Genomic DNA, 24,890 nt, shown 5'->3' with positions numbered 1-24,890 from the left:
TTATTTCACCACATGGCTCCAGTGATGGCTCCATATACTTCAGACTCAAACCAGAAAATTCTCCTTTTTGGTTGCACACAGGCCTCTGGGTAGAAGAATGCCATTAAATATTTCAGTGTCCTTCCTTGCTCTGTTTGGCTGCAGAGTCTGTCTCACTGTGAGCTGATCACAGACGATGGAATTCGTCACCTGGGGAACGGGGCCTGTGCCCATGACCAGCTGGAGGTGATTGAACTGGACAACTGCCCCCTAATTACAGATGCATCCCTGGAGCACTTGAAGAGCTGTCACAGCCTTGAGCGGATAGAACTCTATGACTGCCAGCAAATCACACGGGCTGGAATCAAGAGACTCAGGGTAAAGATGGTGGCATCACCCTCCGGCTCTAGTGTTCTCAGCACCCTTTCCTTCTTTCTTTATTTTTTCCCTCCATTTCCTTTTTTTAGATTTAGATTCCTGTGATTATTTATATTTATGTGGACATTCAGCAAAGAGAAAAAAAGATGGAGAGCAAACCTAAGGGTAGATAGTTCTTACCTGTTGTTCCAGATATTTGGTAGGAAAATACCCACTGAAGGGACGAAAAGTAGATCTCCTCCCAGCAGAGTCTCTCTAATAACATGCCCAGAGTCAAAAAAGCACATGCCAGATTTTGATTCTAAAGGAAAAAAAGGAGTGACATAAAGAAAATATTTAGTTAAATGGGATTTAAAATTTTAATTTGTATTTCCTTTCATATCAAACTGTTCTGCTGGGGTTCATATTTTTTTAAGGCAACAAATGGATCACGTAGTTTTTTACCTTTTCCTTTTGCCCCATCCTTCGTAATAGAGAGACCCATGTATAGCCAAATGACTAAAAGACAGATTGCCAGCAAGGAGCTTATAAAAGACTGGATGAATCTATATGTTGGATTATTCAGCTCAACAGACATTTATTGGAACATCTGCTTGATGCCTGTTGTGGGAAAGGCACTGTGTTAATTTGGCCCTTACAATCAACCTTTAAAATTATCCATGTTGGCCTTATGGCATCTGAGTGCATAAAGGAGCAGCACACTTCATCTTGAGTTCCAGTTGACCTCAGTTCCACCTCTCCCTTCAGACCTAGAGGACTGAGAACATAACTGCCATGGGGAGGCCTTGTACCCATAGCTCTTCAACACCAAAAGAGGGGGAGAGCCGCAGGTCAACCAGAGCATCTTCTGTGGCCTACGTACATTAGGGTTTTTGGACCTGCCTGGCTGTCAGGAGTCTCTTCCACCTCTGAATCCTCAAGAGTCACTTAGCACTTTGACACTCTAATTTAGCTATTTATGTGCATGTCTAGACTATAAGTCCCCTAAAAGCAGGATCTCCATCTTGACCATCTTTGCAGCCCTTTTACATAACTAGCACAGTGCCTTGAACATAGTAGGAATTTAGAAACTATGTTGTAAAAATTAGAAGCATGTTATTAAAAGAGGATAATGAGGTTTTTTTAAATATCAGAAGAAACGTTGTCCATAATGGCTTGGAAAAAATTAAGTTTTTAAGCGTATATAATTTCTTCCAGCTCTGGGAACACCTTTGGGACAGGTTAAGAGATTAGCATGAATTTTTTCCCCAGTTTTATTATTATGGAAGCAGTTACTAAAGTTATGTGAGCTGATTTGGTCTTTTAGAATAACGTGGGATGGTACAAAGTAGAACCCAGGTCTCTCAACATCCCCTCCGTGCTCAGCCTCTGCCCTGCCCTCATGTACACTCAGTCCCTCAGTGGTTTTTCTGAAAAGCAACGTTGCTCTTTCTGTTTAAGCCCTCTCTCTTAGTAATGTTTCTGTCTTGTTTCAGACCCATTTACCCAATATTAAAGTCCACGCCTACTTCGCACCTGTCACTCCACCCCCATCAGTAGGGGGCAGCAGACAGCGCTTCTGCAGATGCTGCATCATCCTATGACAATGGAGGTGGTCAACCTTGGTGAACTGAGTATTTAATGACACTTCTAGAGTTACCATGGATCTCCATTGGAAGCGACCCCAGTGTTCCGGGCAAAGGTTACAAAGTGAGGGCAGCGTCCAGATCCCCAGAGCCACACATACATACGCATACCCACTCTCACCCCCACCCACTCTGTCTCTGTGACCAGGGGATTGGGTTTGTGCTGGCTTTATCATGTGGATTGGTAAAACTTAACCATTCCTGTTGGATGTGCCCAGAAGAAAATCATAAGCAAGGTAGACGGAAGGGGGCATTCCAGCAAACCCAGTGTTACCGCTACTGTGGTTTCTTTATTTTGTTAAGGGGTTTCTTTGGCAGTTTTGGAACAGCAGCTGCAGTCCTCCAGGGTCAAGGAAAGCACAGAAAAACAATACATGTTGTATCCAGGGACCAGAGAGAAAATTTCTTTGCATCCTATAAATGGTAGCCATCCATTGTAAGATGACTACAGAGCTTCTGTGCTTCCTTGTTCCCATGCCAACATGCTGAGCATGCTCACAAAGAAGGCTTGTCCATTCCTCCTCCTGTGTTTTAGTATTTGGCCCAGAGGTTTCCTAAATGGTTGCATTGAAATCGCTGTGGTCCAAAAGTGATGACGTATTCACTCAAATTGTCACTTTCTGTAGCACACTGTGTACCTGTCTTTCATTCTCTGTTGCTCCCTCCTGCACTCTTGCTCAGTCTGTCATCTGTGCCTAGTCTGCTTACTCACACTCAGTTGTTACTCCTTTGCTGTTGTTATGTTTACAGTTTGCATTTTGGATGATTAGTTGGGGTTACCAAACATTTTTAAAAGAGACATTATCAATAAATATTTTTTAAATTCTAAATTTTACCATTAGGGGACCCTGCCTGAATCTTTGCCAGTCTGAAGGGAAACTATAACAAAAGCAAGAAAAATTATGAGAAGAAATTGAGCTAAGACTATTTTGATGAAAACAAACTTTGCTTTTTGGTTTCTGTTATATCTTGTGATAAATGATAATATGCATGATACGCCCAGTATTCCCCTGCACATTTTTCCTTCCATCTAACTTAATAAGGAGAGAGAAATGCATTATTAGGAAAGGGTGGAATGGCAAATCCCAAAACTGAACCTGAAAGCTGCCGCCACCCAAGCTCAGATGTGTTGTGTATTCATCGAAATCTAGGTGTGATCAGTGGCATCTAAGATTTGTGTCTCTGAGGTTTGTTCTGCTTTAGCAGGAATGCTGCTAGAAGAGTTGTGCAGTTGAGCCGGGTAGTTTCTCTTTTTTCCCCCCATTTCAGCCTATCAGGGGTTCAAGAATGACCCTATCACAGCTGGTCAACTGTATGTCAGTGTTGATGGTATCATATCTAATGTTGGAGCCTCAAAGGACCAGAACCTGTCAGCCATATCTCTCTTGTGCTCCAGAGTTTCTGTGAATGAAATACTATAGTAGCCAGGTGAAGGCATTGGGGCAGCAGAAAGAGAACATTGAGAGGAAGTAGGAGGTTCAGTGTCTCTTCCCAGCCTGGTCACCAGAGCTGAGGGGAGGGAATTTAGTGCCCATGACTCAGAGTCAAAGAAGAAGCTCCCCCCACCAAAAAAAAAGAAAAAAGAAAAATCATGGAGGATGAGGGAAATAAAATGAGTTTCTGAAGTACGAGAAGTAGACTTCTAAACATCAAGGTTAGAGACCTTGTGTGATTTTTAGTAAGGTGACTTTTTGTCTTTTAGGACATTAATGTGCATTCCACTATAATCTTAGGTCATCTTCTGCATGATCCAGGCTGTTATCAGGCTTGTTTTAATGCTGTAGGTGCTGGTTCTACCAGCATGTGTAAGAATAAAGTGTGATTTGTTTTTCCACAAGCAATCAGTTGAAAAGGTCCTAGGAATCTGTACTATCCACCATTATTTAGCACTTAATTTATTTTAAATCCCATTTTATTATTGTGCCCTTTTAAGCTCAGATTATGTGTGTTTTTCATTTCCCTTCCCTTATCCTCTTTTCAAATTACCATATAAGGAATATACTTTTTAAAGTGAGACCCACTCTCCTGGCTATTCCCCACATATACAGATACACACATGTGCACACACACTTCCAGATGTGGTTGATAATATTCAGATCCCTAGGTCCTCACTCAAACAAAACTAAAAAGAAGAATATTTAGGGGGCAGCTGCTCTAATGTACAAGTTTTTTAAAAAAAAAAAAACAACAGTGTCTGAACAAAACCCTGATTTATTAGTGAGTATGGATTCGAATTTCCCAATAGTTGAAGCTCTTGAGGTACTTCTTTATTTAAAAAACCCTATTCACCAGTACATGAAGGTCTTGGAAATGCTGTTTCTGTTCTCAAAGAGTGTACCCATGTGCAGGTCCATGTGGAGGCGAGCCCTGCCTGTCTGGGCCAAGAACAGAGTCAAGTGAGGGAATAAAGGCCCTGGAGTGTGCAGCACTGGCATGTATGTGGTCAGGCAGGAACCTTGTTCCTTTCTGAAGAAAACTTCTGGCCCATCAAGCTTGGAAGGACATGTATTTTTTATGCCAATCTAAAACCTATGTCAGCTGATGAAATGTACCAGGACTTCGAGAACGCAGAACATGGTAAGTTTTGGTCAGGTGGAAGGGCCCTGCCATCTGAACATAGTATTTCCTGTCTCATCTTCAGGGACACTGTTGAAAATCCAGTAAGGCTTTACAGATGTAGGAAAAACTCTTCCTTAGGAAAAACTTATTGGTCCGTTTGTCTGACTCCAGAGCCACTCCACAATATGCCTTCAATAATAAAAAAAATACAGAGTGAACGGAGAGAAGAGATTTGGGATAAGTAAGAAGGTGCCCTCAAAGTTACTATACATCCGGATCACCTCTTTTCTAAGCAGCCTTTTCCCCTTACATTTTTTAGCATCATCAGTATCTTTTACATCTTCATTGGCCCCATCAAGGTGATGATTCCAGGTTTGTTTGTTTTTTTGCATTGACTTCTCCCATGTCCTTCCTATACCCATCCTTGCCCTCTATCTTGAAAGCTTCCATCTCACTCCCAACAATGCTGCTAATTTATTCTCGTGTCTTCAGTTTAGCTTCCTCTTTGGATCCTTGTCCTGATCTGGGCAAACTATCCTGGGCAGCCTTGAATTCAGTAACTGTCATGTAGCTCGGGCCATTTTTCACTGGGTGATCTTTGTTGTTTGCTTACTGAGTTTGAAATCAAACTGTTAGATATGAGGAATAAGAGAATCTGCCTTCATCCTTTTTCCAATATCTGGAATGTGAAAGCACATCATGCTTTATGTAAAAAAATGTTTTCTCCTCCTGCTCTGCTCTTTAGTGGATGTAAAAGTATTAAGTGGTTTTTATAAATTTCCACATCCATTAAGTTGATTTAGCAGACATATAAGTCAGAAATTTTTCATATTCCTTATATCACATTTTAGAGGGCAACCTGGTAAATATTTTTATGATGCTTTATTTTGAGCTTTCCAAACTGTTTGAATGGTTCAGTATAGCTACAATGCTATATGGCAGTCAAGTTCTTTTATTTCTTCTAATTGCCTTGTAAAATACATTGTTACTGGTCTGATAACCCACTAATGCCATGGGGGGGCTAAACAAAGTATGAGTTGGAACCTGTCTTGGTTTGAAGTTGTTAGGAAGTGTGAGAGTGTCCCTGGAAAGAAGAGGTGGTTTCCTGCCTGCCTGTGGGCAGCATATCCTTGGTGACTGTATTGTTTAGAAGGGAGGAACACTTGATCATGGTGGACCCTTGTCCATTTAATGTTTATGGAAAGTCAGATTGCTTATGACAGTTGCCACTAGTGAGAGAGGAAGGGTTTAAAGAAAATTGGACTGTTCTGCTTTTTCCCTCCTTGTGTGCATGATTTAAGGTTAGATTTCTATCCTTGTTGTGCATCCTGGCTGACAGACTCTTTCAGTGGTATGCTCTGAGCTTCCGGAACATTTTATACAAAGATTGTCTTCTCTATCTGCCCACCAGTTCTAGGATTTTTAACCACCTCAAACCCAGGCGATGTGAATTAGTCAGGCGTTGTCTGAGAAGACATGTAGGATGTTTCATTGGAGGTCTTGAGGCAGAACCCTCCCGCTTACAATGATCTTGGACCAAAGAACGCTAAAGTGTCAGGAGGGTGAGGGGAATTAATAGTCTCAGCCTCTCCTCACCTTTATTTCTATCATAAATTTTAATTGTAAGATTGGAAGATACAGAAAGCTGTATACAACCATGTCGATAGGGTATAATTAACCCAGGTAATTTGGGAATAAAATGTGGCTTGTATTTGCTATATCCAGATGCCCAGACTTAACATCTTGGTTCTCCAGCAAAGAACATGCTGCTCTAACCTTGCCCTCTCCCTTGGGACAAACTTTCTACCTACCAGAAACTACCATTTGAGGCAAGTGAGTCTTCTGTGTGAAGGGCTTCTGCAGCACAGCCCCCCCGTGCCCTCCCAAGGCAAGTCTACCTATTTTGCCCATTTTTATTCTTAAGAACATCAGTTCTGCATCTCTGAAGCCTTTGATCCTTTAGAAAGTCAGTAAGAACTTCTCAGCTGAGTCTGAGTGAATCTTTGGAGCCCAAGAGAGTTTACCCTTAATTTTCAGCAGAGAAAAAAATTGTTGGACAAACTCACGTGTGTGTTAAGAAAATTCCATAACGCACTTCCTCCGTCTCTGCCTTCTATGTTTGTTGAATAACCCCTTAGTAGAGGTTGTTTCACAGGTGTTGAGACTCAGTGCTTCCTCAGCCAGGGTAGTTCACTGCGCTTTTAGGAAAAAGAACCATGAACAACCAAAACTGTATCAATTGACCCTGTTTATTTTCTGTGTTTTTCAGTGTCTTGTTTTGAAGAATTGGGGTGGGGAAATGGTAGTTGACATTCAAAGTAGAGGAGAGAATCAGTTCTGGAACTGGGGTACTTTGCTTCAGGTACAAGCATCTGTCCTGAATATGTAGAAACAGCTGCCTCACATGTGAGTAGGTTTACTTTCCTCTCCATGTAATGAACTCCATGCCCTTCTTAGTGGCAAGGAGGGCTTCTACTTTCTACACACGTAACCAGTGTCATCCAGATGGGGATTGGCACCACTGAACACCACCAGTGCTTCCCATCGGCTTCTGGGCATGATTTTCACCAGGGCAAGAGCAAGTAGGCAGTAAATGAGAATCCCCACCCCAGGGAGAGATAAGAGAAGAGACGTGTTCAGACACATACCTGTTCTCTTCTGCCATATCCCCAAGAACCCAGGGAAATGTTTGAAGTGATTTTTTCTTTTTTTTAATTAAAGTGGATGAAGAAAGATTGACCCCACTAAGTTTTAGCTTGTCCCTGTCTCTTATACTACTTGTTGTTATTCATTCAAATCTGTACTACACTGCTGCTCACATACATGTATGTGTTTCTTACCTTAGCCTAACCCTTCTCAACCCCTGAAGTCATTATTCTATTTTGTGTTTTCTTTTTTTATGGCACTAGAGAATGAGAACCTTAAGTCTTAGAAAATCCTAACTTGAAAAGGAGTCTCTAACTGGCATGGTTTGATTAATTACTTTACATTTTCCCCCTAAAGACTTGAATGATTTTCTTCCCTAGTGCTATATAATAGATCTGTAATAAGTGAAACCTTTGCTGCTACTTTTCTGGGTTTACATCAGTTTTTTCCTTCCCTTAAAAATAATTTCTTATCTGTGCTTCTCTGATGACTGTTAATTTCTAATAAGTACAGGAAGAGGTGAACCTGAGATTTCTTCTCTTACTCCCCTCCTCACCCTACCCCCAAATTATACACTAACCTCTAACATATATAAGATCCATGAGATGGGGCTCATCATAAGATGCTTGTGGGGTTTTTTTCTCATCATGCTGCAGCTCTCAGAGCTGGCCCCTGAGGATCTGTGACTACCCAGTCCGAAGGGTTACTACAGGGAGAGAAAGGCTTTCTTAATTTTGCCTTTCCCCATTCCTGTTTTATGATCACCCTTCAGATGCCTCCCATTCTGGCTGCCTCCTTTTTCCTCCCAGGAGTTGCTTCCAAGTAACCTGCCTCGGTCATTTCCCAACTGCTCTCCTCACCTTTGCCCACCTTCCAGTGACCCTGAGAGCACAGACCTGAGAGCCGGGGCCTGTGCAGAGCTCAGAGAACTGTGAGGACGACCCCTGCCTTTCAGACTCTACTTGGGGACAGAGATGGGTAAATGGTGCTGTGGGAGAAATTTTTATCTTCAAACCAGGCTGTTTCGCCCTTTGCACTGCCCCGCCTCCATCCCCACTCCCCTGAGGAAGGGGTAAAATGCAGAGGATGGTTGACTAGCAGGGTCTGATCCCCAACATTGCCGTCTGGCCTAAGCCTTGTCCAGCCATTCGGCCTGCTGTGGCGTGAGAGCTTCAGTGTGTGGGAGCTGCCGCTTGCTTGTTTCTCCACCAGGCCTGCCCCAACACTTAGCCGGTCCCTGGGGCCAACACAGTTCCCTACATGGTGACTTAACACCAGCCTCCATTAGCTGTCCAAGCGACTGTGTTTCCACCCAATACTTTTGGCGCTTGAGGATGGGGGGAGGGAGGGAGGGTTATTTAAAATAAATAAAATCCAAGGTGGCAGTAGAGGATTCCTTTTGCTTTAAAAATCTTTGGACTAAAAAAATTTAAAAATTTAAAAAAATGTTTTTTTATATATGAATATATAAAGTAAATTGTTATGTAACTATTATTGTTTCCTGTATGTTCTAATTTTTGGTTTATGATGTAATTAAAGGAAATAAGCTGTGAAGACTTTTCATTTTACTGCGGAAATAGCCTGACTTGGAGCTGTGATTCTTAACTTCCTTGAACCCTTGATCTGTAAAGGCTCCTGAGGCTGAATGAAGGGGCTTCTTTTTGGCATCTTTATTTTTTTTAATATCCTTTAGTTAGTACCCTTTATTTATTTATTAATTGTTTAATAATCTTTATTTAGTACCTTTTCAATAGCCTTTATTTAATACCCTGCACTCCACTTGCTTCTAAGAAAAACAGAAGACATAATATAAATCAGAGTTTCTAAAAAACTTTTGTCTTAATTAATTTGATAATAACAATTCAACCTGAGTCCCTTGTCTGTGCAAAGCATTGCCCTTACCTGGACTAGGAAGGGGTGAGGGAGTGGTGTAACGGTTAACCAAACTCACTCCACGTGACCTTGGCCAGTTAACCCCTCTGTCTCAGTTCTTTGTTGGTAAAGTGGGGATAACAGTACCTGCTTTAGAGTTGTGAAGATTAAAAGTGATGAGTGGCACATAGTAAACGCTCACATGTTACCTTTTATTCACTTCATTTCAGTATATTTCAGTATCTAGTCTGTGCCAGAGGCTCCTAGGTTGAGAGATGCACGAAGGCTAATGCCTTTGGTCCCTGTCCTTTTGGTGGAGACGAGCAGTGGAGCCAAATCAGCAACCTCGATTTAAATCTCAGGGTATCTGCCGTGCCCTGAAACACCTTTGGGGAGCCCTGTGGAATCATAGGGCTCACTCGAAATCCTCTCATCCTACATGAGTTAAATGCCTAATCTGGATTGGTCATCTGGGGCCAGCGGGGTCCCATAGTCCCTTCCAGGGGTGCAAGCAGGTGCCTGCTTCCTTGTCCATATTGAGGCAGCCTTGGCTTTTGAGGGAGGCAAGTTCGAGGTCTTTGAACTTCAGTAAGCAGACTTTCCCTTCCCCTGTCCCTTAATCCTGTTAATTCAGCCAGTGTAGAGCCTTCCTCCTTCCTACCTTCCCTAGCCAGAGGCCACCAGGTTTAGGACTCAACAAAGATGATCAGTAAATGATAAACGGGGTAAATGATTAATAATGGCATCTTGGCCTATCTCCCAGTCCGTGCAAATGGGTTTTGTCTTTTCAGTATGTTTGAAATTTTCCATAATAAAAATTTTGAGGGAAAGGGATGAAAAAAGAGGAGTGGAATAAAATATGGCCCAAAATCACTTATCTTTTTTAAAAGTACTTTAATATAAAGTTGGTTTTCTACACAGAAAAATACACAGAGAAAATCACTTTCAGGTAGATTATAGGCCTAAAAGTGAAAGACAAAATTAAAGTTTGAACTTTGAAAAACATTCATAGTAAATTATATTTACCTTAATATAGGGAAAGATTTGTTAAGACCTAAAAATTAAAAGATTAATTTTAATTCAACTACATTTCTTAAATAAAAAATAATAAAGCCCTATAGCCTCATTGTTCAAGAATAGCTATAGTAATTCCCAAGTCTCTAGAACTGAAGTTTTAAATAAGCACAGTGATTTAATAGTTGAATAATCTTTTGGAGGCTTTAGTGATTAGTTTTTGCCCAAACTAATTGGGAAAAGAATCCAGTCAGATTTATTTATTTATATCTCTGTCCCAGACTCCGTCCCTTGCCCTGGTCTGTAAGTTTAAGCAGGGGACGTATCCCCAAGAGGACCATAACACCAAGAGAATTGGACAACACATTGAATACATATATCTTTACTTTTAAAGGGGATGAATAAAATTTTAAATAAACATGAATTAATGCATTCTGTTCAGCAGCACTGCTTGGGGCAAAAGCTCCTTATCCATATTGCCAGGGTTTTTGCCTCACAGGCTTGGCCAGCTCAGCTCAGCAGGGAAGGCTGTGTCTCAGGGGTTCCAACAACTTGCTGTTGAGCAGAAAGAAATGTGAGCCTGGGGGCTGCTTGTCTCCTCCCCAGGGGTAGGACACATGACGATTTGGCTCTTCACCTGAAGCCTGGTGAAGCAGGTGAAGATTTTAACCAGGCCTCTGGTGAGCACAGGACCCCAGAGAACCAAGGCTGGCACCAGTCTCCTCCTCTTGCAGCAGGGCACCCCTGGGCCTAGGTCAGAACCAGGTAGTAGCCATCTGGATTCTGCACTGAAAGCAGTAAAAGAAAGAAAGGGCACCACCGGGATGAGATGGGCCCCAACCACCACTAACTACTGTGCTGCTCCTAAACCTCCAAGCAGCCTGGTGCCTCTGCCACACCCAAGTGTTCTTCCAGCCCCACCCTGGATCCAGCTCTTTAGGAAGCCTCCCTGGGTACTGGAGCACAGAGGAGGGATAGAGGGCAGGCATCTGAATAACCAGGACCACAAGCCAGCTGATCAGGAGTGCTCTGCTCCAGGTGGTGTCCAGCAAGCACCTGCCCTTCTGACTTGTATGACTGGGGCGGGGGCGGGAAGAGGGGTAGGGGCCTTTCCTTCCCTTCTGATTGATAAACTCCCTGAAACTAGGGCATGTCTCCCTCATGAGAATGCATTTATTCAGTTACTTCTTCCTGAGCAATAAATGGCTGTCTCCTAGCTGTATGACCCTGTCCCTTTGACACAAAGCTGGTGTAGAGCAGATGTTTACCCCTTGATTGGGACACAGCACCCGCAACACACCTTCAAGGAACCTTTTAATCTCATTTAGGAGGCAGTATAAACAATCTTAACCCTTTCTAGGGCCTGCGAGACACATGCCTCTCCCTCTAAAAGCCCTACCTTTCTTCACCACAGCCACAAAGTACGACTCATCCTCAAGATTCTGAACCACCTGCAAGGGAGAGGGGTCACTAAGACGATTCTGTTCTTAGAACCAAATGGAATAAGCTAGGGCAGGGAGGGGGAGACTGGGCCTGATGTGGGAAGAATGATCCAGGCCTTTGTGGGACCTTGCAGGGAACCGCTGCCGATTTACCTGGTCACTGAGGAGAATGAGGATACCCCCAGGGCCCTGGTGGAAGAGCCGGTGGATCTGATTGGCTGGGAGGGCCAGCAGTTCAGCCAGTTTCCCCATGAGCTCTACAGCACTGAGTTCATCCAGAGAGATCTCTTGATAAAAGCCTGGGGGTGTGGGCAGCACAGGGGCAGGAGTCAGTGGGGGCTGCGGCCCAGAGGGAGCCCCAGATATCAGGAGAAAGGAGAAGACAAGGCGACAGGCTCATTGGGAGGGCCCGGGTCAGGGGAGAAGGAGTAAGAGAAGGAAAAAAAACTTAACGAATCCACTTCACTTTCACCTCCTATTCCTCACCTTTGGGGAGGCCTAGGCTGAGAGGAACCCCCAGTTTAAAGAAGAGATGGGACACCGTATGATAGATGGAGTCAGAGTGTAGAGCATGGAGGAATAAACCCAGGGAGTCATTCTGGAAGGAGAAGACTAGTCATGGAAGATGAGAATGCCAAGGGCACCCTGGGTCCCAGGAATGGTGGAACGTCACCCTTTCCCCAGGCCAGAAGAGGTTTCATGCAACCACACCTGAGTTTCTTAAGAGTCTTCTGAAGAGGCCAGAACCTCACCTGAGTCAGGGTTCTTAGGAACCTCGTTCTCTTGCCCGGAGGCCTCCTGAGCGACATATAAGGTCAGCCGGTGACGGATGGGCCTGGGCCAGGAAAATAGTCTACATTCATACCTGAACTAACAGGTTCCAGTTTTAGCCCCCATCCCTGGGAGAAACCCTGCGTCCTCCCAGGTCTCTAGGGATAGGGGGTCACCAAACTTTTCTTAGGTATTTAGTGAATGCTGGACCCTAGGGGAGAGAAGATGAGAAAAATCCATCTCTGTCCCCAGAAATTGAGTGATGCAGATGGGATGGCCACAGAAAGAAGTCACAGGAGCCTAACTTTTAAGCCCAATTCTGCTAGCCTTGCTTGCTCTGTGACCTCAGGCAGGTCGCTGTCCTTCGGGCCTGAGTTTCTTCCTTTGTAAAAAGAAGTGGGGCTAAGTGGTCTTTCAGGTGCCTTTGGCTTGAACAGTCTATGAAACATGAGTGTCAGCTGAGTTGGTAAGTGCCACTACAGTGGGAAGGGGACCCTGGTTGGCAGTGCCCAGCACCTGGCTCTTAGAGTATTGAAAAGGCGGATCCCGTCGGCAGCTCCACAGATCTGGATAAGGTCCTGGCGGGTAAGCTTCAGCAGATCAGTGCCTGCAAAGTCAGACAGGACTAGATTAGGGGAAGAGAGCCCGGGGATCAAGGGTGGCAAGGGATACAATCCAACGTTAGTCTACAAATAGCCCTGGTATGCCCAGACATGGGAGCCAGACTTGGATTCAAATCCCACCTCTGCTGCTTGCTAGCTGTGTGTCCTTGGGTAAGTTATTTAACCTCTCTGAGCCCTGTCCTCAGGGATAGTGTATAAATTGTATGGGATAATACACGAGAAGAGAGCCCAGCAGCATAGTGTGCTCGCCAACTCTTAGTTCTACATAGAAGTTAGTTGAAGGGCACACAGCAAGCCAGGACAGAGACAGGCTTCCTGCCCGAGTGTCTGCCCTCAGTCCCCTACAGGTCAGGTCCCTACCAGACCCCAGCCTCACCAGTGAAATTGGCCAGCGACCGACAGTAGTTGGAGAACCGGTGCCGATGCAACCACTGCTGTGTCTCTAGGATGGAGGCTCCAGGGTTCAGATCCTGAGGTATAAAGAGAGCGGTCCAGATAACACCGTGGACCCACGGACTGAGAACAAGGTGGAGGGGAAACATGGCCCCTGCCCTTGGAGGTCCCAAGTCTGAGAGGGGAGGCTCATCCTGCCTTAGGGAAGTGCCCAGCGTCATCCGCGAACCATTTGGCTCTCTGTGGCCATACCACATCTGCCCACCAGGGGGCAGGGCCACCCTATTCTGGAGAGTGAGATGAACCTGCTGAGAAGGCTTTGCAATAGGGGGTGTGGGAGTGTGGAAAGGGAAGACTCACTTGAGCTGGGCTGCCCCCCAAGGTGTCCAAGGCGAATGGTGGTGAGGAGCAGAGCCTGTGGGGAGCAGGGAGTCAGGCTCAGGGAAGCAGTGCGGCCAGTCTCCTGCCCCCTTCATCCTTCCCCAGGCCTGTCCCGGTGTCACTCACCCCCGTGTTCCCCAGAGGCTGCCTCAGCTGCACCCTCAGGCCTGCCCCTCCCTCGCTGCCTAGGCTGAGGGGCTCTTCTCTTCATTCTCACCCCCAAGGGCTGACAGAAGGTGCTTGTCCTGCCTCACCTCTCCGGGGACAGGAGCTTGCAGGAGTTGGGGGAGGTCCGAGCAAGAGGGCTCAGAGGCGGGTGGGGTCCCGAACTGGGCTCTGGCCACGGTGAACACTGCAGGTAGACAAACAGCGAGGTTAGCCTGGACATTCGGGCGGGGGGGCGGGGGTAGGGGGTGGGCAGTGGTGGCTGTTGGCCTGCCTTGGGCCAAACTTGGCCCCTGCCCCAGGAGTCCCTGACAAGTACATCAAGTTCCCACACAAAGAAGAGAGTAAACTAGCCTGCAGCTCTGTTTGGGGGATGTGGGGAAGGCTTCCTGGAGGAGCTACAGCAGGAAGGGAGATGCTCCAGGCAGAGGGAACAGGAGTGAGGGGCGGCCACGGCAGGGCAAGGAGAGGCAGCCTGCAAGGCGTCAGCTCCCCGGAGTCTTGAACAACAGGCAGTGCGCTTTGTCCTCGCGGGAAACAGGTGGAATCACTGGGAGGCTGTGATGATCCTGGAGCAGTCGCAGCCCCTGAGGCCTCAGTTTCCCAGCGTGTACAACGAGGGTCTTTTCTCCGGACCTCCCCTCCCGCCCCCGCACCCAGCACACACACCTCCACGAAGACTGTGCTCTCACAGGCGGTCTGATACTTGTCTCTCTCATGCACGGGCTGTTTCTCAATCTTCTCCCGGTCAGTTTTCAGTTTCCGGTCAGCTCCTTTGGGCTACAGGAGGGTGACAAGGAAACCTCAGAGGCCCTCTTTACCTGCCCACTTCTCGTTACAGGAGGGGCTCTGAGAAGGAGACCAAGCCCCACCCCTCTGTGCACGGAGAATGAAACAGTCCCAAAGAGGGGAACCGCAGGCTGAGGGTCCGCCGCAAAGCAGAGCCAGATCCACACAGCCAGCGAGGCGGGGTGACAGCCCTGAAAGGGAGGGGACAGGGCCCCCGTGCTGCATGTACCTTAAACACCTTGATGAGGCAGCCAGCTGAATGCAGGTGCTCCGGCGAAAGCTCCTTGTCACTGGGCTTGAAAGTGTCGATCTGAAGGCGGAAGGGAACGCCTTTCTCTCCACCTTTTTTCCTAGGAGTGAACTCAGTGCTGATGCAGTGAACCTGAGGTGGAAAAGAAGGGTGACTCCAGGTCCCACCCACATTCAAGGGATCTCACCTGAAACCTGTTACCTGTCTGTCACCTGTCAGCCATTAGTCACAGCAACTTCCCACCCCCAACCAGTGTCTATTCTTAAAGCATAACTTTTTTTTAAGAGGAACAATTTTTTCCAGCTTTACTGAGATGTATTTGACATATAAATTGTGTATGTTTAAGGTTTGCAGTGTGTTGATATGATACATTTATATATTGGAAAATGATTACCACCCACCATAGCATTAGCTGCTAACACCTCCACCACAGAAACACCCCATCACATAATTAACCTTTTTTTGGTGGTGAGATCATTTAAGATCTACTTTCTTCTTAAAATATAACTTTATTAGGTCTTTTCCCGTGTTCAAAATCCCTCAGCAGCTCCCCAAGGTTATGAGATGAGAAGCAAAGTCCCTGACCCTGGCTGGCATTCAAGCGTCAAGCTTTTCTGCTCGGCTGCTCTCTCTCCCCCATCAATGAACCAACTGACCTACCACCCAGCCTAATCATCACCTCAGTACACCTGCACAGCTTTTCCTCTACCGGGAAAGCTCTCCCTGCTCACATCTGAACCAGTACATCCCATTCCAGAGTAGGGTTGCCAGTTAAGATACAGGATGCCCAGTTAAATCTGAATTTCTGATAAGAAACAAATAATTTTTTAGTATCAATCAGTATGTCCCAAGTATTGCATGGGACATACTGATACTAAAAAACAAACAAAAAAAAAAATTCTTCATCTAAAATTCAAATTTAACTGAGTGTCCTGTATTTTGTTTGCTAAATCAAGCAGTCTACTCCAGGAAGCCTTCCTGACCTGCACACCCACTGTAGCCCTCCCAAAATCTTGTGGAGAACAGCGAAAGGTAGGGAAGCTGAGGCTCACAGAGATTATGTGACCTGGGCAAGGTCCACGCCAGGAAGTGGTGGAACTGAAATTGTGCCACATCCACCTGACTCCTAGTCCGGATGCTTAGACTATAGTGGACACTCAAAAAAGGGACTTACAGGTGAGTTTTGACAATATTGTTTGATTATAAAAGGAAATCTTTCAGCATAGAAAATATGGAGAACACTGAAAAAGTATAAAGAAGAATACAAGCATTTCCCATCACCCCACCTCTCAGAGATAGTACTGTTAACATTCAAGTATTGTTTCTTCCTATCTTTTCTCTGGGCAAGGGAAAAAAACCCCACAACTTTTGTATACACACACACTTTTATTTTTACAAAATACAAATCAAACTTTAAATACAAGTCTGCATTCTGCCTTTACTTATGGGAAAGCAGTTTCTCTTGTCATGAAATATTTCTCAGAGACATCATTTTAATGGCTACACAATTTCCATTATAAACCTGTACTAAACACTTATTTCAAAGTCAATCCTCTTCTGATGGACATTTTGATTATTTAAAATCTCTTAATATAAAAAACGACACTGGCACGAATAGCTGGTAAATATATCTCTGTGTACTTATTGAACACTGTGATAGGATACATTTCTTGAAGCGGAACTACTGGGTAAATGAGTGTGAACATTAAATTTAATAAAATTTGCCCACGTGCCACATACCTACAGAATGGGTGCACCAATTTGCATTCTCAGGATATGAGGGTGTCTGTTTCTCCAAACCTTACCAATAACAGTTTTTAAAAAGCCTTTGCCAGTTATATATATATATATATATATATATATATATATATATATATACACACACACATATATATAATTTTTATTAGCATTATTAGCATTTTATATAACACATTATATGTCATATGTGGAACTATTTTTCCCAGTTGATGTCTCCTTTTCATTTTACCTGTGTATTGCAGACCGTTACTTTTTATGAAGCTAAATTCTGTCCTATGTTTTGTAATTTCTTCCTTTGCCTTAATGTTTAACAAGTCCTTGCCTTTGGTGAGATTTGATCAACATTTATCCATCTTTTTTTCCTCAAGGTGTTTCTGGAAGTGGTTCATTCTTATCACGTCCCCCACCACCACCCAAACTCACCTTCCTTTCCCACCTAGGCTGCTGCCACCCACATCTGACCTCCAGTCTCCTCCCTGTCCCAGCTTCAGACTCACCTGCAGAAAGAGGGAGGTCCTCTTGGTCGGGTCCCAATAAAACTCCACCGTGTTGAGTTGTGAGGGTAGCACTTGGGGTTCTATCACCCCCACGGACAGTGGCACATCTGCAGGCACAGGGTTGCAGGCAGGGAGTCGGGCTCAGCCCTCCCCATCCGCAAGGGCCTCTAAGACAGAAAGCAGCCCTAAAGGGTCCCTGGTCCCTCCCCATTCACCTATGTCCAGGATGCGGTCCCCAGGCCGGCTCCACCTCCACCCATCCAGCTGCTGCTGCTCTGTGTACTGCAGGCGCCGGTCGTGGAAAACCACACGCACCACACTCTGCGGGCACAGGAGGGCGCCTGGGCATTTGGGAACCAGTTCCCACACCTGGGGCAGGCCAACCTTTCCAGCCTCTCCCCCCGCCACCTTACTTCCCACCCTCCAGGGGCAGAAGGACTTAGAAGCACTAGATCCGTGTCCAGATGCCACCTGCCACTCACAAGCAGTGAAACTGAGGAAGTAACCTAGAGCCTCAGTTTCCTCATCTGTAAAATGGAGGAGTTAATCCCTTCCCACTCGTAGTCACTCTACCCGTTTCTTTTCTCCGCTGCATTTATCAGTTTGCGATTTGTAAATCAATTTGTAATTGCATATATTAATAATTTGTGTAAGTACATGTTTGTCTCACTCAGCAGAACGCAAGCCCCCTGAGGAAGGAAACTGCATCTGTCTCTTTACCCCCGAATCTCTAGCTCATCGAACAGTTTCTGGCAAAGAATGGGAGCTAAATACTTTTTTTTTTTTTTTTTTTGAGAAAGAAGGAATCATGTGTGTGAATAATGCTATGTGAATGTATTTCTAAATCCTGGTTCTGCTACTTACTGGCTCTGTGTCCTTGAGAGAATACTTAACCTCACTGTGCCTGTTTCCTCAACAATTCCTGCCCACCACTGAGCTGTTGTGAAGGTCAAATTGAAAGGTGGACTTGAGAGGGTTCTACTTGACAATGACATCACAGTGATGACATTGGCTTCCTGCCCAGAGGGATAGTCATAGCCAGCTTTTGCCAGTTCTGGAAGGGGTGCGCCTACCTTCAGCAGCCGGGGCCCCTGGGTGGCATCGCCCAGTCTGGGGTTGCAGAGCATCCTCACCTCATAGGACTGGCCTGGGAGAGATTAAGGGGATGTGTGAGCCCCACTCTGAGGGGCAGAGATGCTGCCTGCCACCCCCAGCCTGCCCTGGGCCCCGCCTCCAGAGCTTGCTGCCTCACTAGCCCCTCTCCTTCCCCAGGCCCAGCTCACCCTGGTTCAGGTAGGTGAGGGTCTCCTCCTGCTGCTTCACAGCTGGCGAGGTAGCTGCACAGAGCACGTACTGGAAGGCGGGGCAGGGCGGTTCCGCACGGGGGATGTTGGGCAGCTCTTCCTGCTTCAGGTAGGGCAAGGGCAAGGCCTCCCTGCCAGGGAGAGGAGGGCACTGCTGGCTTTCTGCCCTGTCCACCCCGTCCTCTAAGAGGCTTTGACTCTTTCTGCCAGGTTCTCCCTTCAGGGAGCCCACAGTTTGCTGTAGCAGGGGGCCTAAGGGGCCCCTATTCAGCTCCTCTGGCCTCCAGCAGACCTCCCTTAAGTTACAAATCCCAGATACTACCAAACATTTGCAAACATCTGCTATCAATTACTTGTTTGCACCCTCAGGGCTTGCCTGACACCCAGTGAATGCCCACCACAAGTGTCCTGAGTGGGTGGGTGGTCAGGATGTTTTGAGATGTCCTGGGACCCACTGAACTCCAGGTACGTTTGACCACTTCCCCACCCCTAAAGGAAGGCAAGAGCAGGAGGCCCACAACCTTTGGCTTGAAACAGATGGTCCATCTCAACTCCGAGCAGGGCCTTCCTCGGGGACTGTGGGAAGGGGGTGTGGTCCTTACCTGAGCAAGCTGCTTGGTGTCCCGGGGTACAGTTCCCCGGGGCTGGGCCACAGGTGCTCTGGCTGGCTGTGCCAAAACAGCATCTTGGAAAAAGAGCAGGACCAGCTGTGTCACAGAAAACTCAGCACTGGGTTGGGCTGGACCCACTGGGCCATCCACCCGGGGCCTCGGGCTTTATATACAAGAGCATAGCCCCAAAAGGGTGGGGCAAGGCCTCAGCCTCTTATTGGCTGAGCAACCGGGGCTCTAGGAAACTCAGGACCTATTAGGCAGCCCAAGCTGGGGGAAATCAAGAAATGGCACCCCTAGGGCTCCCCACCAATCATTAACTCAAAGAGGAAATGGTGGTGCAGCAAAACAAGTCAGCGGGACGGACATCCACTGCCCCACCATTCCCCCAGAGGCCCAGAACAACGAGGGGCACCCTCAGGCTAAATGATGGACCCCAGATCCATAAGCCATGTAGAGACCTGGAGACCCACGGGCCCAGACCCCTCACAGGACCCCGGGGGTGGGGGGTAGGAGCCTGGCCACTCCAGGGGATGGGAAGAGCGACAAACAACATCACATGGACCGACGAAGGGCCTTTGCTCCCCCTGGCCTCCTTCCTTGTCTCTACCCACCCCCCATACACACAGGTGCAGTGATGGCCTGACACCTGTCCTGTCGCTGGGGGCTACCTGGCTAGGGGACTAGAGTTTACAGAACATAGTCCAGCTTGCTGTGGAAACAACTCGGGGGTGGTGCTGGGAGAGAGAGCGTGCCTGTGAGGAGGAGGGGTGGGCCCGGGAGAGCCCCCCTCCCAGGGAGGTGGAAGGAGAGGAGCTGCAGCTGGGCTGGTTTATCTGCCCCTCCTCTGCCCTGGGGCTTGCGGTGCACTGTGTTTATGGACAAATACAGTCTGCCTGGGGCACGGCCCCCTTCCCCAGGCTCAGCCCCTGTTGTCACCGTACACAGTCAGCTCAGGGGGCCCCCTGCCCCCACCCCCCACTACTGTGTTGGGTGTAAATAGATAAGGGCCTTGCAGAGAGCACAGACGGGGCTCTAAAGATGTGGCTTGACCTCATGTGAACCTAACTATCTAGGCTTTGTGATTCTGGGGGCCCTTCCTTGCGGGGAGAGGGAAAACCAAAGAGTATGCCCACACACACAATGGGCAGGGTACCTCCAGGTACCTTGGCCCTTGGTCTTCTCTCATGAAGCCAGACAAAAGGAGAAAAAGGGGATGGGAAACTTCCTGACAATGGGGGCCAAAGAAACCTGAGTCCCCAAGATCCTTAGTAAGACCCCCAAGACTTCAAGACTCACCCGTTGCCCAAAGCTGGATCCAAGGTCAGGAGGCCCCCCATGGGACCCTGCAAGGTTGGACAGAGCAAGATCCCAGGAAGGCCAGGGGAAGGGGTGTAGTAGGGGTCCAGAGGGAGGGCTTGGCCCTGGCCTAGGGGGAGCAGGGTGTAGGGGTGGCAGTGGGGCAGAGGGGATGAGCAGGTGGAGGGAGAGGCTTGTTATGCTTCCTATGGAGGATGGAGGTGGAAAAGGTGGAGGCTGGCACGGGCCCCCTTCAAGGACACCAGTGGAGGGGACTCTAGCTCCATAAGCCAGTCCCACCCCCTACACCGCCCGCCAGCATGTCCTCTACCTCCAAAGCCGTCTGTACCCTCCCCCTGCCCCCTCTGAGCGCCCGCTCTCCCCTACTCATTTTTTATTTTTTAATATTTATTTATTTATTTGGCTGCACCAGGTCTTAGTTGTGGCATGCGGGATCTTCGTTGCTGGCAGGCAGGATCTTTAGTTGCGGCATGCAAACTCTTACTTGCGGCACGTGGGATCTAGTTCCCTGACCAGGGATCGAACCCGGGCCTGCTGCACTGGGATCACAGAATCTTAGCCACTGGACCACCAGGGAAGTCCCACCTCTCCCTTACTCTTGCTGCTACTCCCTCCTTCCGCCCATCTCAGAGTCTCTGGGCTTCTGTCCCCAGAGAGATGTTGCTGGGCCTGTTGCTGGTTTTCCTTGGCTCTGTCTCTCCAAGGAAAGAAGCCAGCCTTGAGGCAGACAGAACCTGGTCACTCAGAGCCCCCACCCCACCCATTCACCATGCCTCCTGGGCCAGCACAGCACAGGGTATAAACAGCCCATCCTCAGGCCCAGAGAGGCCTCAGGAAATTTCTGGTCCAGGCTCGCCACTCTCAGAGGAGTCTCAGGCTCTGGGTGGTCTGAGGCCCCCACGAGGCAGGGACACATTTCTGAACCTACTTTCCTCATGGGTAAAATAGGAGCAAGGCCTCCCTCCCACTCAGTGTGGCAGTGAGGACCCAAGGAAATTCTGTGGAGTTGCATCTTATCCCAGTGTTTAACCCTCAGGAGCTTCCCTTGCGGTAGCAAGGGACACCACTAAGGACCCCAGTCTCCTTGGCGGTGTCCCTCGCTGGTTCTGGGGGTACAGACATGACTGTCCCAGAAACTTCCCCCAACACAGATGAATTTCATACCCCAAATGCTCTATCATTTTCTAGGCCATGGCATAACACGATCCTAATGATACCTTTGGGGTTCCCTAAGCCAAGGAAGTAACTTTTTATCTGTCAAAATTGCTGAGAAATAAGTCAGTGTCCTCCTCTAACCAAAATGTATTGTTTCGTTTTGTCTTCTATCCCAGGCAACATTCCGACCTGGCGAGTTGGAGAGTGAAGGCAACCACTCCCTCAGAGAAACTGAGGCTGAGGGGAGTGTTCCTCATTCATTCATTCATTCAACAAAATGTTATGAGTGCCTACTGTGTACCAGGCTCTCTCTCCCTCCCTCCCTCACACTAGTGTGTGCGACCTGGGGCAGGGTACCTGGGTGGGTGGAATCCTAACCTATCCAGGGCTCAGGCACCACTGTTACCCCTACATTAGTGGTCAAAGGGTCTGGGCACTGAGTTCCATGGAAATGATTTTTATTTTTTTATCTTTTTAAAATTGGAGTATAATTGCTTTACAATGTTATGTTAGTTTCTGCTGTACAATGAAGTGAATCAGCTACTATATGTATACATATATCCCCTCCCTCCTGGATCTCCCTCCCACCCCAGCCCCGGCCCTTCCCACCCGTCTAGGTCATCACAGAGCTCTGAGCTGGGCTCCCTGTGCTATACAGCAGGTTCCCACTAGCTATCTATTTTACACATCGTAGTGTATACATGTCAATCCTAATCTCCCAGTTCGTCCCACCCTCCCCTTCCCTAAAAGGAATGGATGAGAGCACGATTTTTCAGACACAACACATGCACACACGCAGGAAGCTGGCAATACCATATGGCAATCCCTGTGTGCTCTGTGTGTCTGTGTACATGAATGCCCCCACCCTAGGAGGGTGGTCCTTTTTTCCAGCAAACTGTCTCTGAGGTTTCTGGGTGTGCAGCTCCACAGGGCACCACGCTAAACAGCGCCCCCCTAGAGTCCGAGGATGCACAGGCCTGGCTCTAAGTCTCCAATCTTTTATTCCTGAGAGTCCCTCTCACCACCAGTAAGTCTCACCTTGGACAGGTTCTCTGTTCACGCTTCAAACTTACTGCCTCCTTCTTAAAACCCTTCCTGCAACCCAGCCAGTTGGCATTTATGTTCCCCATGTCCCTCCTCTGCCCTTCACCAAATTCCTTCACAGCAGTCGTCTGATGTGCAGTTTATTCTTTTTTTATTTTTGGCTGTGTTGGGTCTTTGTTTCTGTGCGAGGGCTTTCTCTAGTTGCGGCGAGCGGGGGCCACTCTTCATCGCGGTGCGCGGGCCTCTCACTATTGCGGCCTCTCTTGTTGCGGAGCACAGGCTCCAAACGCGCAGGCTCAGTAGTTGTGGCTCACGGGCCTAGCTGCTCCGCGGCATGTGGGATCTTCCCAGACCAGGGCTCGAACCCGTGTCCCCTGCATTGGCAGGCAGACTCTCAACAACTGCGCCACCAGGGAAGCCCTAATGTGCAGTTTATTCTTAAGGTACTTTGTCTAATGTTTGTTTTCCCATCAGAGTGGAAGCCCCTAGAGGGTAGGGACTAAGAGGTAAACATACCTCTAGATAGACCCTGAGTGCAAGCGCAACTAGGTGGATTTAGGCAAGTAACTTAACATTTCTGAGCTTCGTGCTGCAACTATAAAAAGGGGATGGTGGGAACCTCTACCCCACAGGGTTGGATAATAATGAATGAGATAACAATTGAGCCGTCAGTAAATGTAGGTGTCTTTTTCTCTACATATCTCCAGTGCCTAGTACATCATACAGGTTTATTTATTTAACACTTAAAAGTGTAGGTTTATTTATATAACACATAAATGTAGAGGGTCTGCTTATTTAGCAAAGTGTTCTTCTGTGCTCAGTATGACTCCAGAGTGCTTTTCAGTCTATCTTCTAAGACAGATGCTATTTTTCTTTCTATTATTCTATTATCACCGCCCCCCTCGTTATACAGATGGTGAAACTGAGACTCCGAGAGGTTAAGTAACTATCTCAAGGTCACACAGCTAAGAGAAGACACAGCCAGGGTTTGAACCCAGGCCACCGGGTTACAGTTCTTGCTCCTAATGACTGTACTATGACCACTCTGCCGGACAAATGTGTGTGGAATTCTGAAATTAACCAGGCAACAGTCCAACCTGGGGAGCTGGAGAATGAGGTCTACCACCCCTCCCCCAAAGAAAGAGGGGCTGATGGGGGGGCAGTGTTCATCGTTCATGCATTCATTTATTTAACAGCTCCCAAAGAAGTATCAGACCCCGGAACCTGGATGGCAGGGACCCCTGGCCTTTCTGAGCTTCGACCTCTTCAACTGCAAAATGGGGAAAAATACTTTCTGTTCCAGTCCTGGGCTGTGAGCCCTGAGGATGAGTAAATATGAATAACAGTGGCTGGACTGCTGTGGTTTTGATAGATGGGGGTGGGGGGGTATTAATAATGGCAGGAGGAGCAGGAATGGCTATGACTTGACAATTCCCTTGGGATGAGCAGCAGTGGAGGCTGCAGGAGGGAATTCCCTGGTGGTCCAGTGGTTAGGACTCTGCGCTTTTACTGCCGAGGTCCCGGGTTCAATCCCCAGTCGGGGAAATAAGATCCCACAAGCCGCGTGGCAAAAAAAACAAGGCATTGCAGGCAAGGGAAGCAGCTTTTCAGGGGTGTGAGATCCTCCAGGGCCCACTGCACGTTACAACCACCCCTTGAAGTAAGGAGGTCCCCAATTACAGTCTATGCAATTTGTCCAATGTTATTAGCTAGTGAGGGTGGGCTGGAACCTGAGTCACCTCACTGCCATGCACCCAGACCAAGACACAGGACTCCTTCCAGGCCATCCCTGCAATGAAGCCTTCGGCCAGAAGACCCTGAGCCCACTACTCTGGCTCTGTTTCCATGTGGTTGCCCTTGGGAGCCAGAGGGATCTTCCTAAGACACAGGAATGACCATACCATAATCACTCTCAGCGCTATTCTCAAGCTGGGCTATGGAAACACCTGGGTAACCACGCCCATCTTCCAGGGCATCTGTGGCACACCATAGTTAGTGCTTAAAATCATTTTTTGGTAGGAAAACCAACACAGATATTCTTGGACTCAAACGCAAGGCTTGCACAAACATTTAATATAGAGACATGTCTTTAAATTCCTTTCAAGTTCTGAGTGAACCACTTTGCCTCCCTGCCCCGCCCCCCATGCCTCCATGGTACCCCTGGATTGTTCACCTGGGTTCCAACGAGCGAGTCTGAGAAGCCCGTTTGTGCAGGAAAACGCATCTTCCTGGTCCAGCATCCAAGGCCATTTGTCCACCTTTTTCTGCCTTTCCCTGTCACCACTCCCTCTCTCCCTTGCTTACCAGCAACTTC

The 24,890-nt window shown here is 47.5% G+C and overlaps 2 protein-coding genes and 1 non-coding gene across 8 annotated transcripts in view; 2 read left to right on the top strand and 1 right to left on the bottom strand.

Moving 5' to 3' along the window:
* Nucleotides 1–2,817, top strand: part of FBXL20 (F-box and leucine rich repeat protein 20) — a 109,283-nt gene extending 106,466 nt beyond the window's left edge. For all 3 annotated transcript variants that reach the window (XM_068529842.1, XM_068529843.1, XM_068529841.1), the window contains 2 exons: nucleotides 145–357; nucleotides 1,833–2,817. In XM_068529842.1, the coding sequence (XP_068385943.1) occupies nucleotides 145–357; nucleotides 1,833–1,940 (321 nt within the window). In that variant the 3' untranslated portion in view covers nucleotides 1,941–2,817. The remainder of the gene's footprint in view (nucleotides 1–144; nucleotides 358–1,832) is intronic.
* Nucleotides 2,818–10,203: 7,386 nt separating this feature from the next.
* On the bottom strand, nucleotides 10,204–19,131 carry LOC137754684 (transcription factor CP2-like protein 1). 4 transcript variants are annotated; one of them, XR_011071918.1, is made up of 16 exons: nucleotides 19,049–19,131; nucleotides 18,426–18,577; nucleotides 18,216–18,289; nucleotides 17,358–17,463; nucleotides 17,143–17,249; nucleotides 14,867–15,019; nucleotides 14,518–14,628; nucleotides 13,938–14,035; nucleotides 13,663–13,717; nucleotides 13,286–13,379; nucleotides 12,803–12,893; nucleotides 12,268–12,350; nucleotides 11,669–11,814; nucleotides 11,473–11,524; nucleotides 10,711–10,861; nucleotides 10,204–10,628 (listed from the first exon to the last, which is right to left on the bottom strand). XR_011071918.1 is itself a non-coding variant. In XM_068530506.1 (15 exons), exons 1-15 carry the CDS (start codon nucleotides 19,129–19,131, stop codon nucleotides 10,824–10,826), a joined length of 1,443 nt encoding a protein of 480 aa, XP_068386607.1. In that variant the 3' UTR covers nucleotides 10,204–10,823. The 4 variants fall into 4 exon arrangements, 2 of the variants coding, with proteins under 2 accessions (XP_068386607.1, XP_068386608.1); XR_011071919.1 differs by lacking the exon at nucleotides 11,473–11,524; XM_068530506.1 differs by having other exon boundaries at nucleotides 10,204–10,861.
* A 4,917-nt stretch (nucleotides 19,132–24,048) lies between these two features.
* On the top strand, nucleotides 24,049–24,121 carry TRNAK-UUU (transfer RNA lysine (anticodon UUU)). The gene has a single exon. It is a non-coding gene; the product is annotated as a tRNA-Lys (tRNA).
* Nucleotides 24,122–24,890: the final 769 nt, after the last annotated feature.

This window comes from Eschrichtius robustus, chromosome 20 (genome assembly GCF_028021215.1).
Source record: "Eschrichtius robustus isolate mEscRob2 chromosome 20, mEscRob2.pri, whole genome shotgun sequence".
Classification (NCBI taxonomy): Eukaryota; Metazoa; Chordata; class Mammalia; order Artiodactyla; family Eschrichtiidae; genus Eschrichtius; species Eschrichtius robustus.
Note: the sequence above shows the minus strand (reverse complement) of the source record. Positions and strands in the feature narration are given on the sequence as shown.

Excerpts from the sequence above, each read along its gene's own strand:
- LOC137754684 (XM_068530506.1), bottom strand. The coding sequence starts at position 19,131 with ATGCTGTTTTGGCACAGCCAGCCAGAGCACCTGTGGCCCAGCCCCGGG. Across the intron at positions 17,464-18,215 it reads AGGGGCCCCGGCTGCTGAAG|AGTGTGGTGCGTGTGGTTTT; the intron begins GTAGGCGCACCC and ends CTGTGCCCGCAG. Across the intron at positions 14,036-14,517 it reads AGAGCACAGTCTTCGTGGAG|TGTTCACCGTGGCCAGAGCC; the intron begins GTGTGTGTGCTG and ends GTCTACCTGCAG.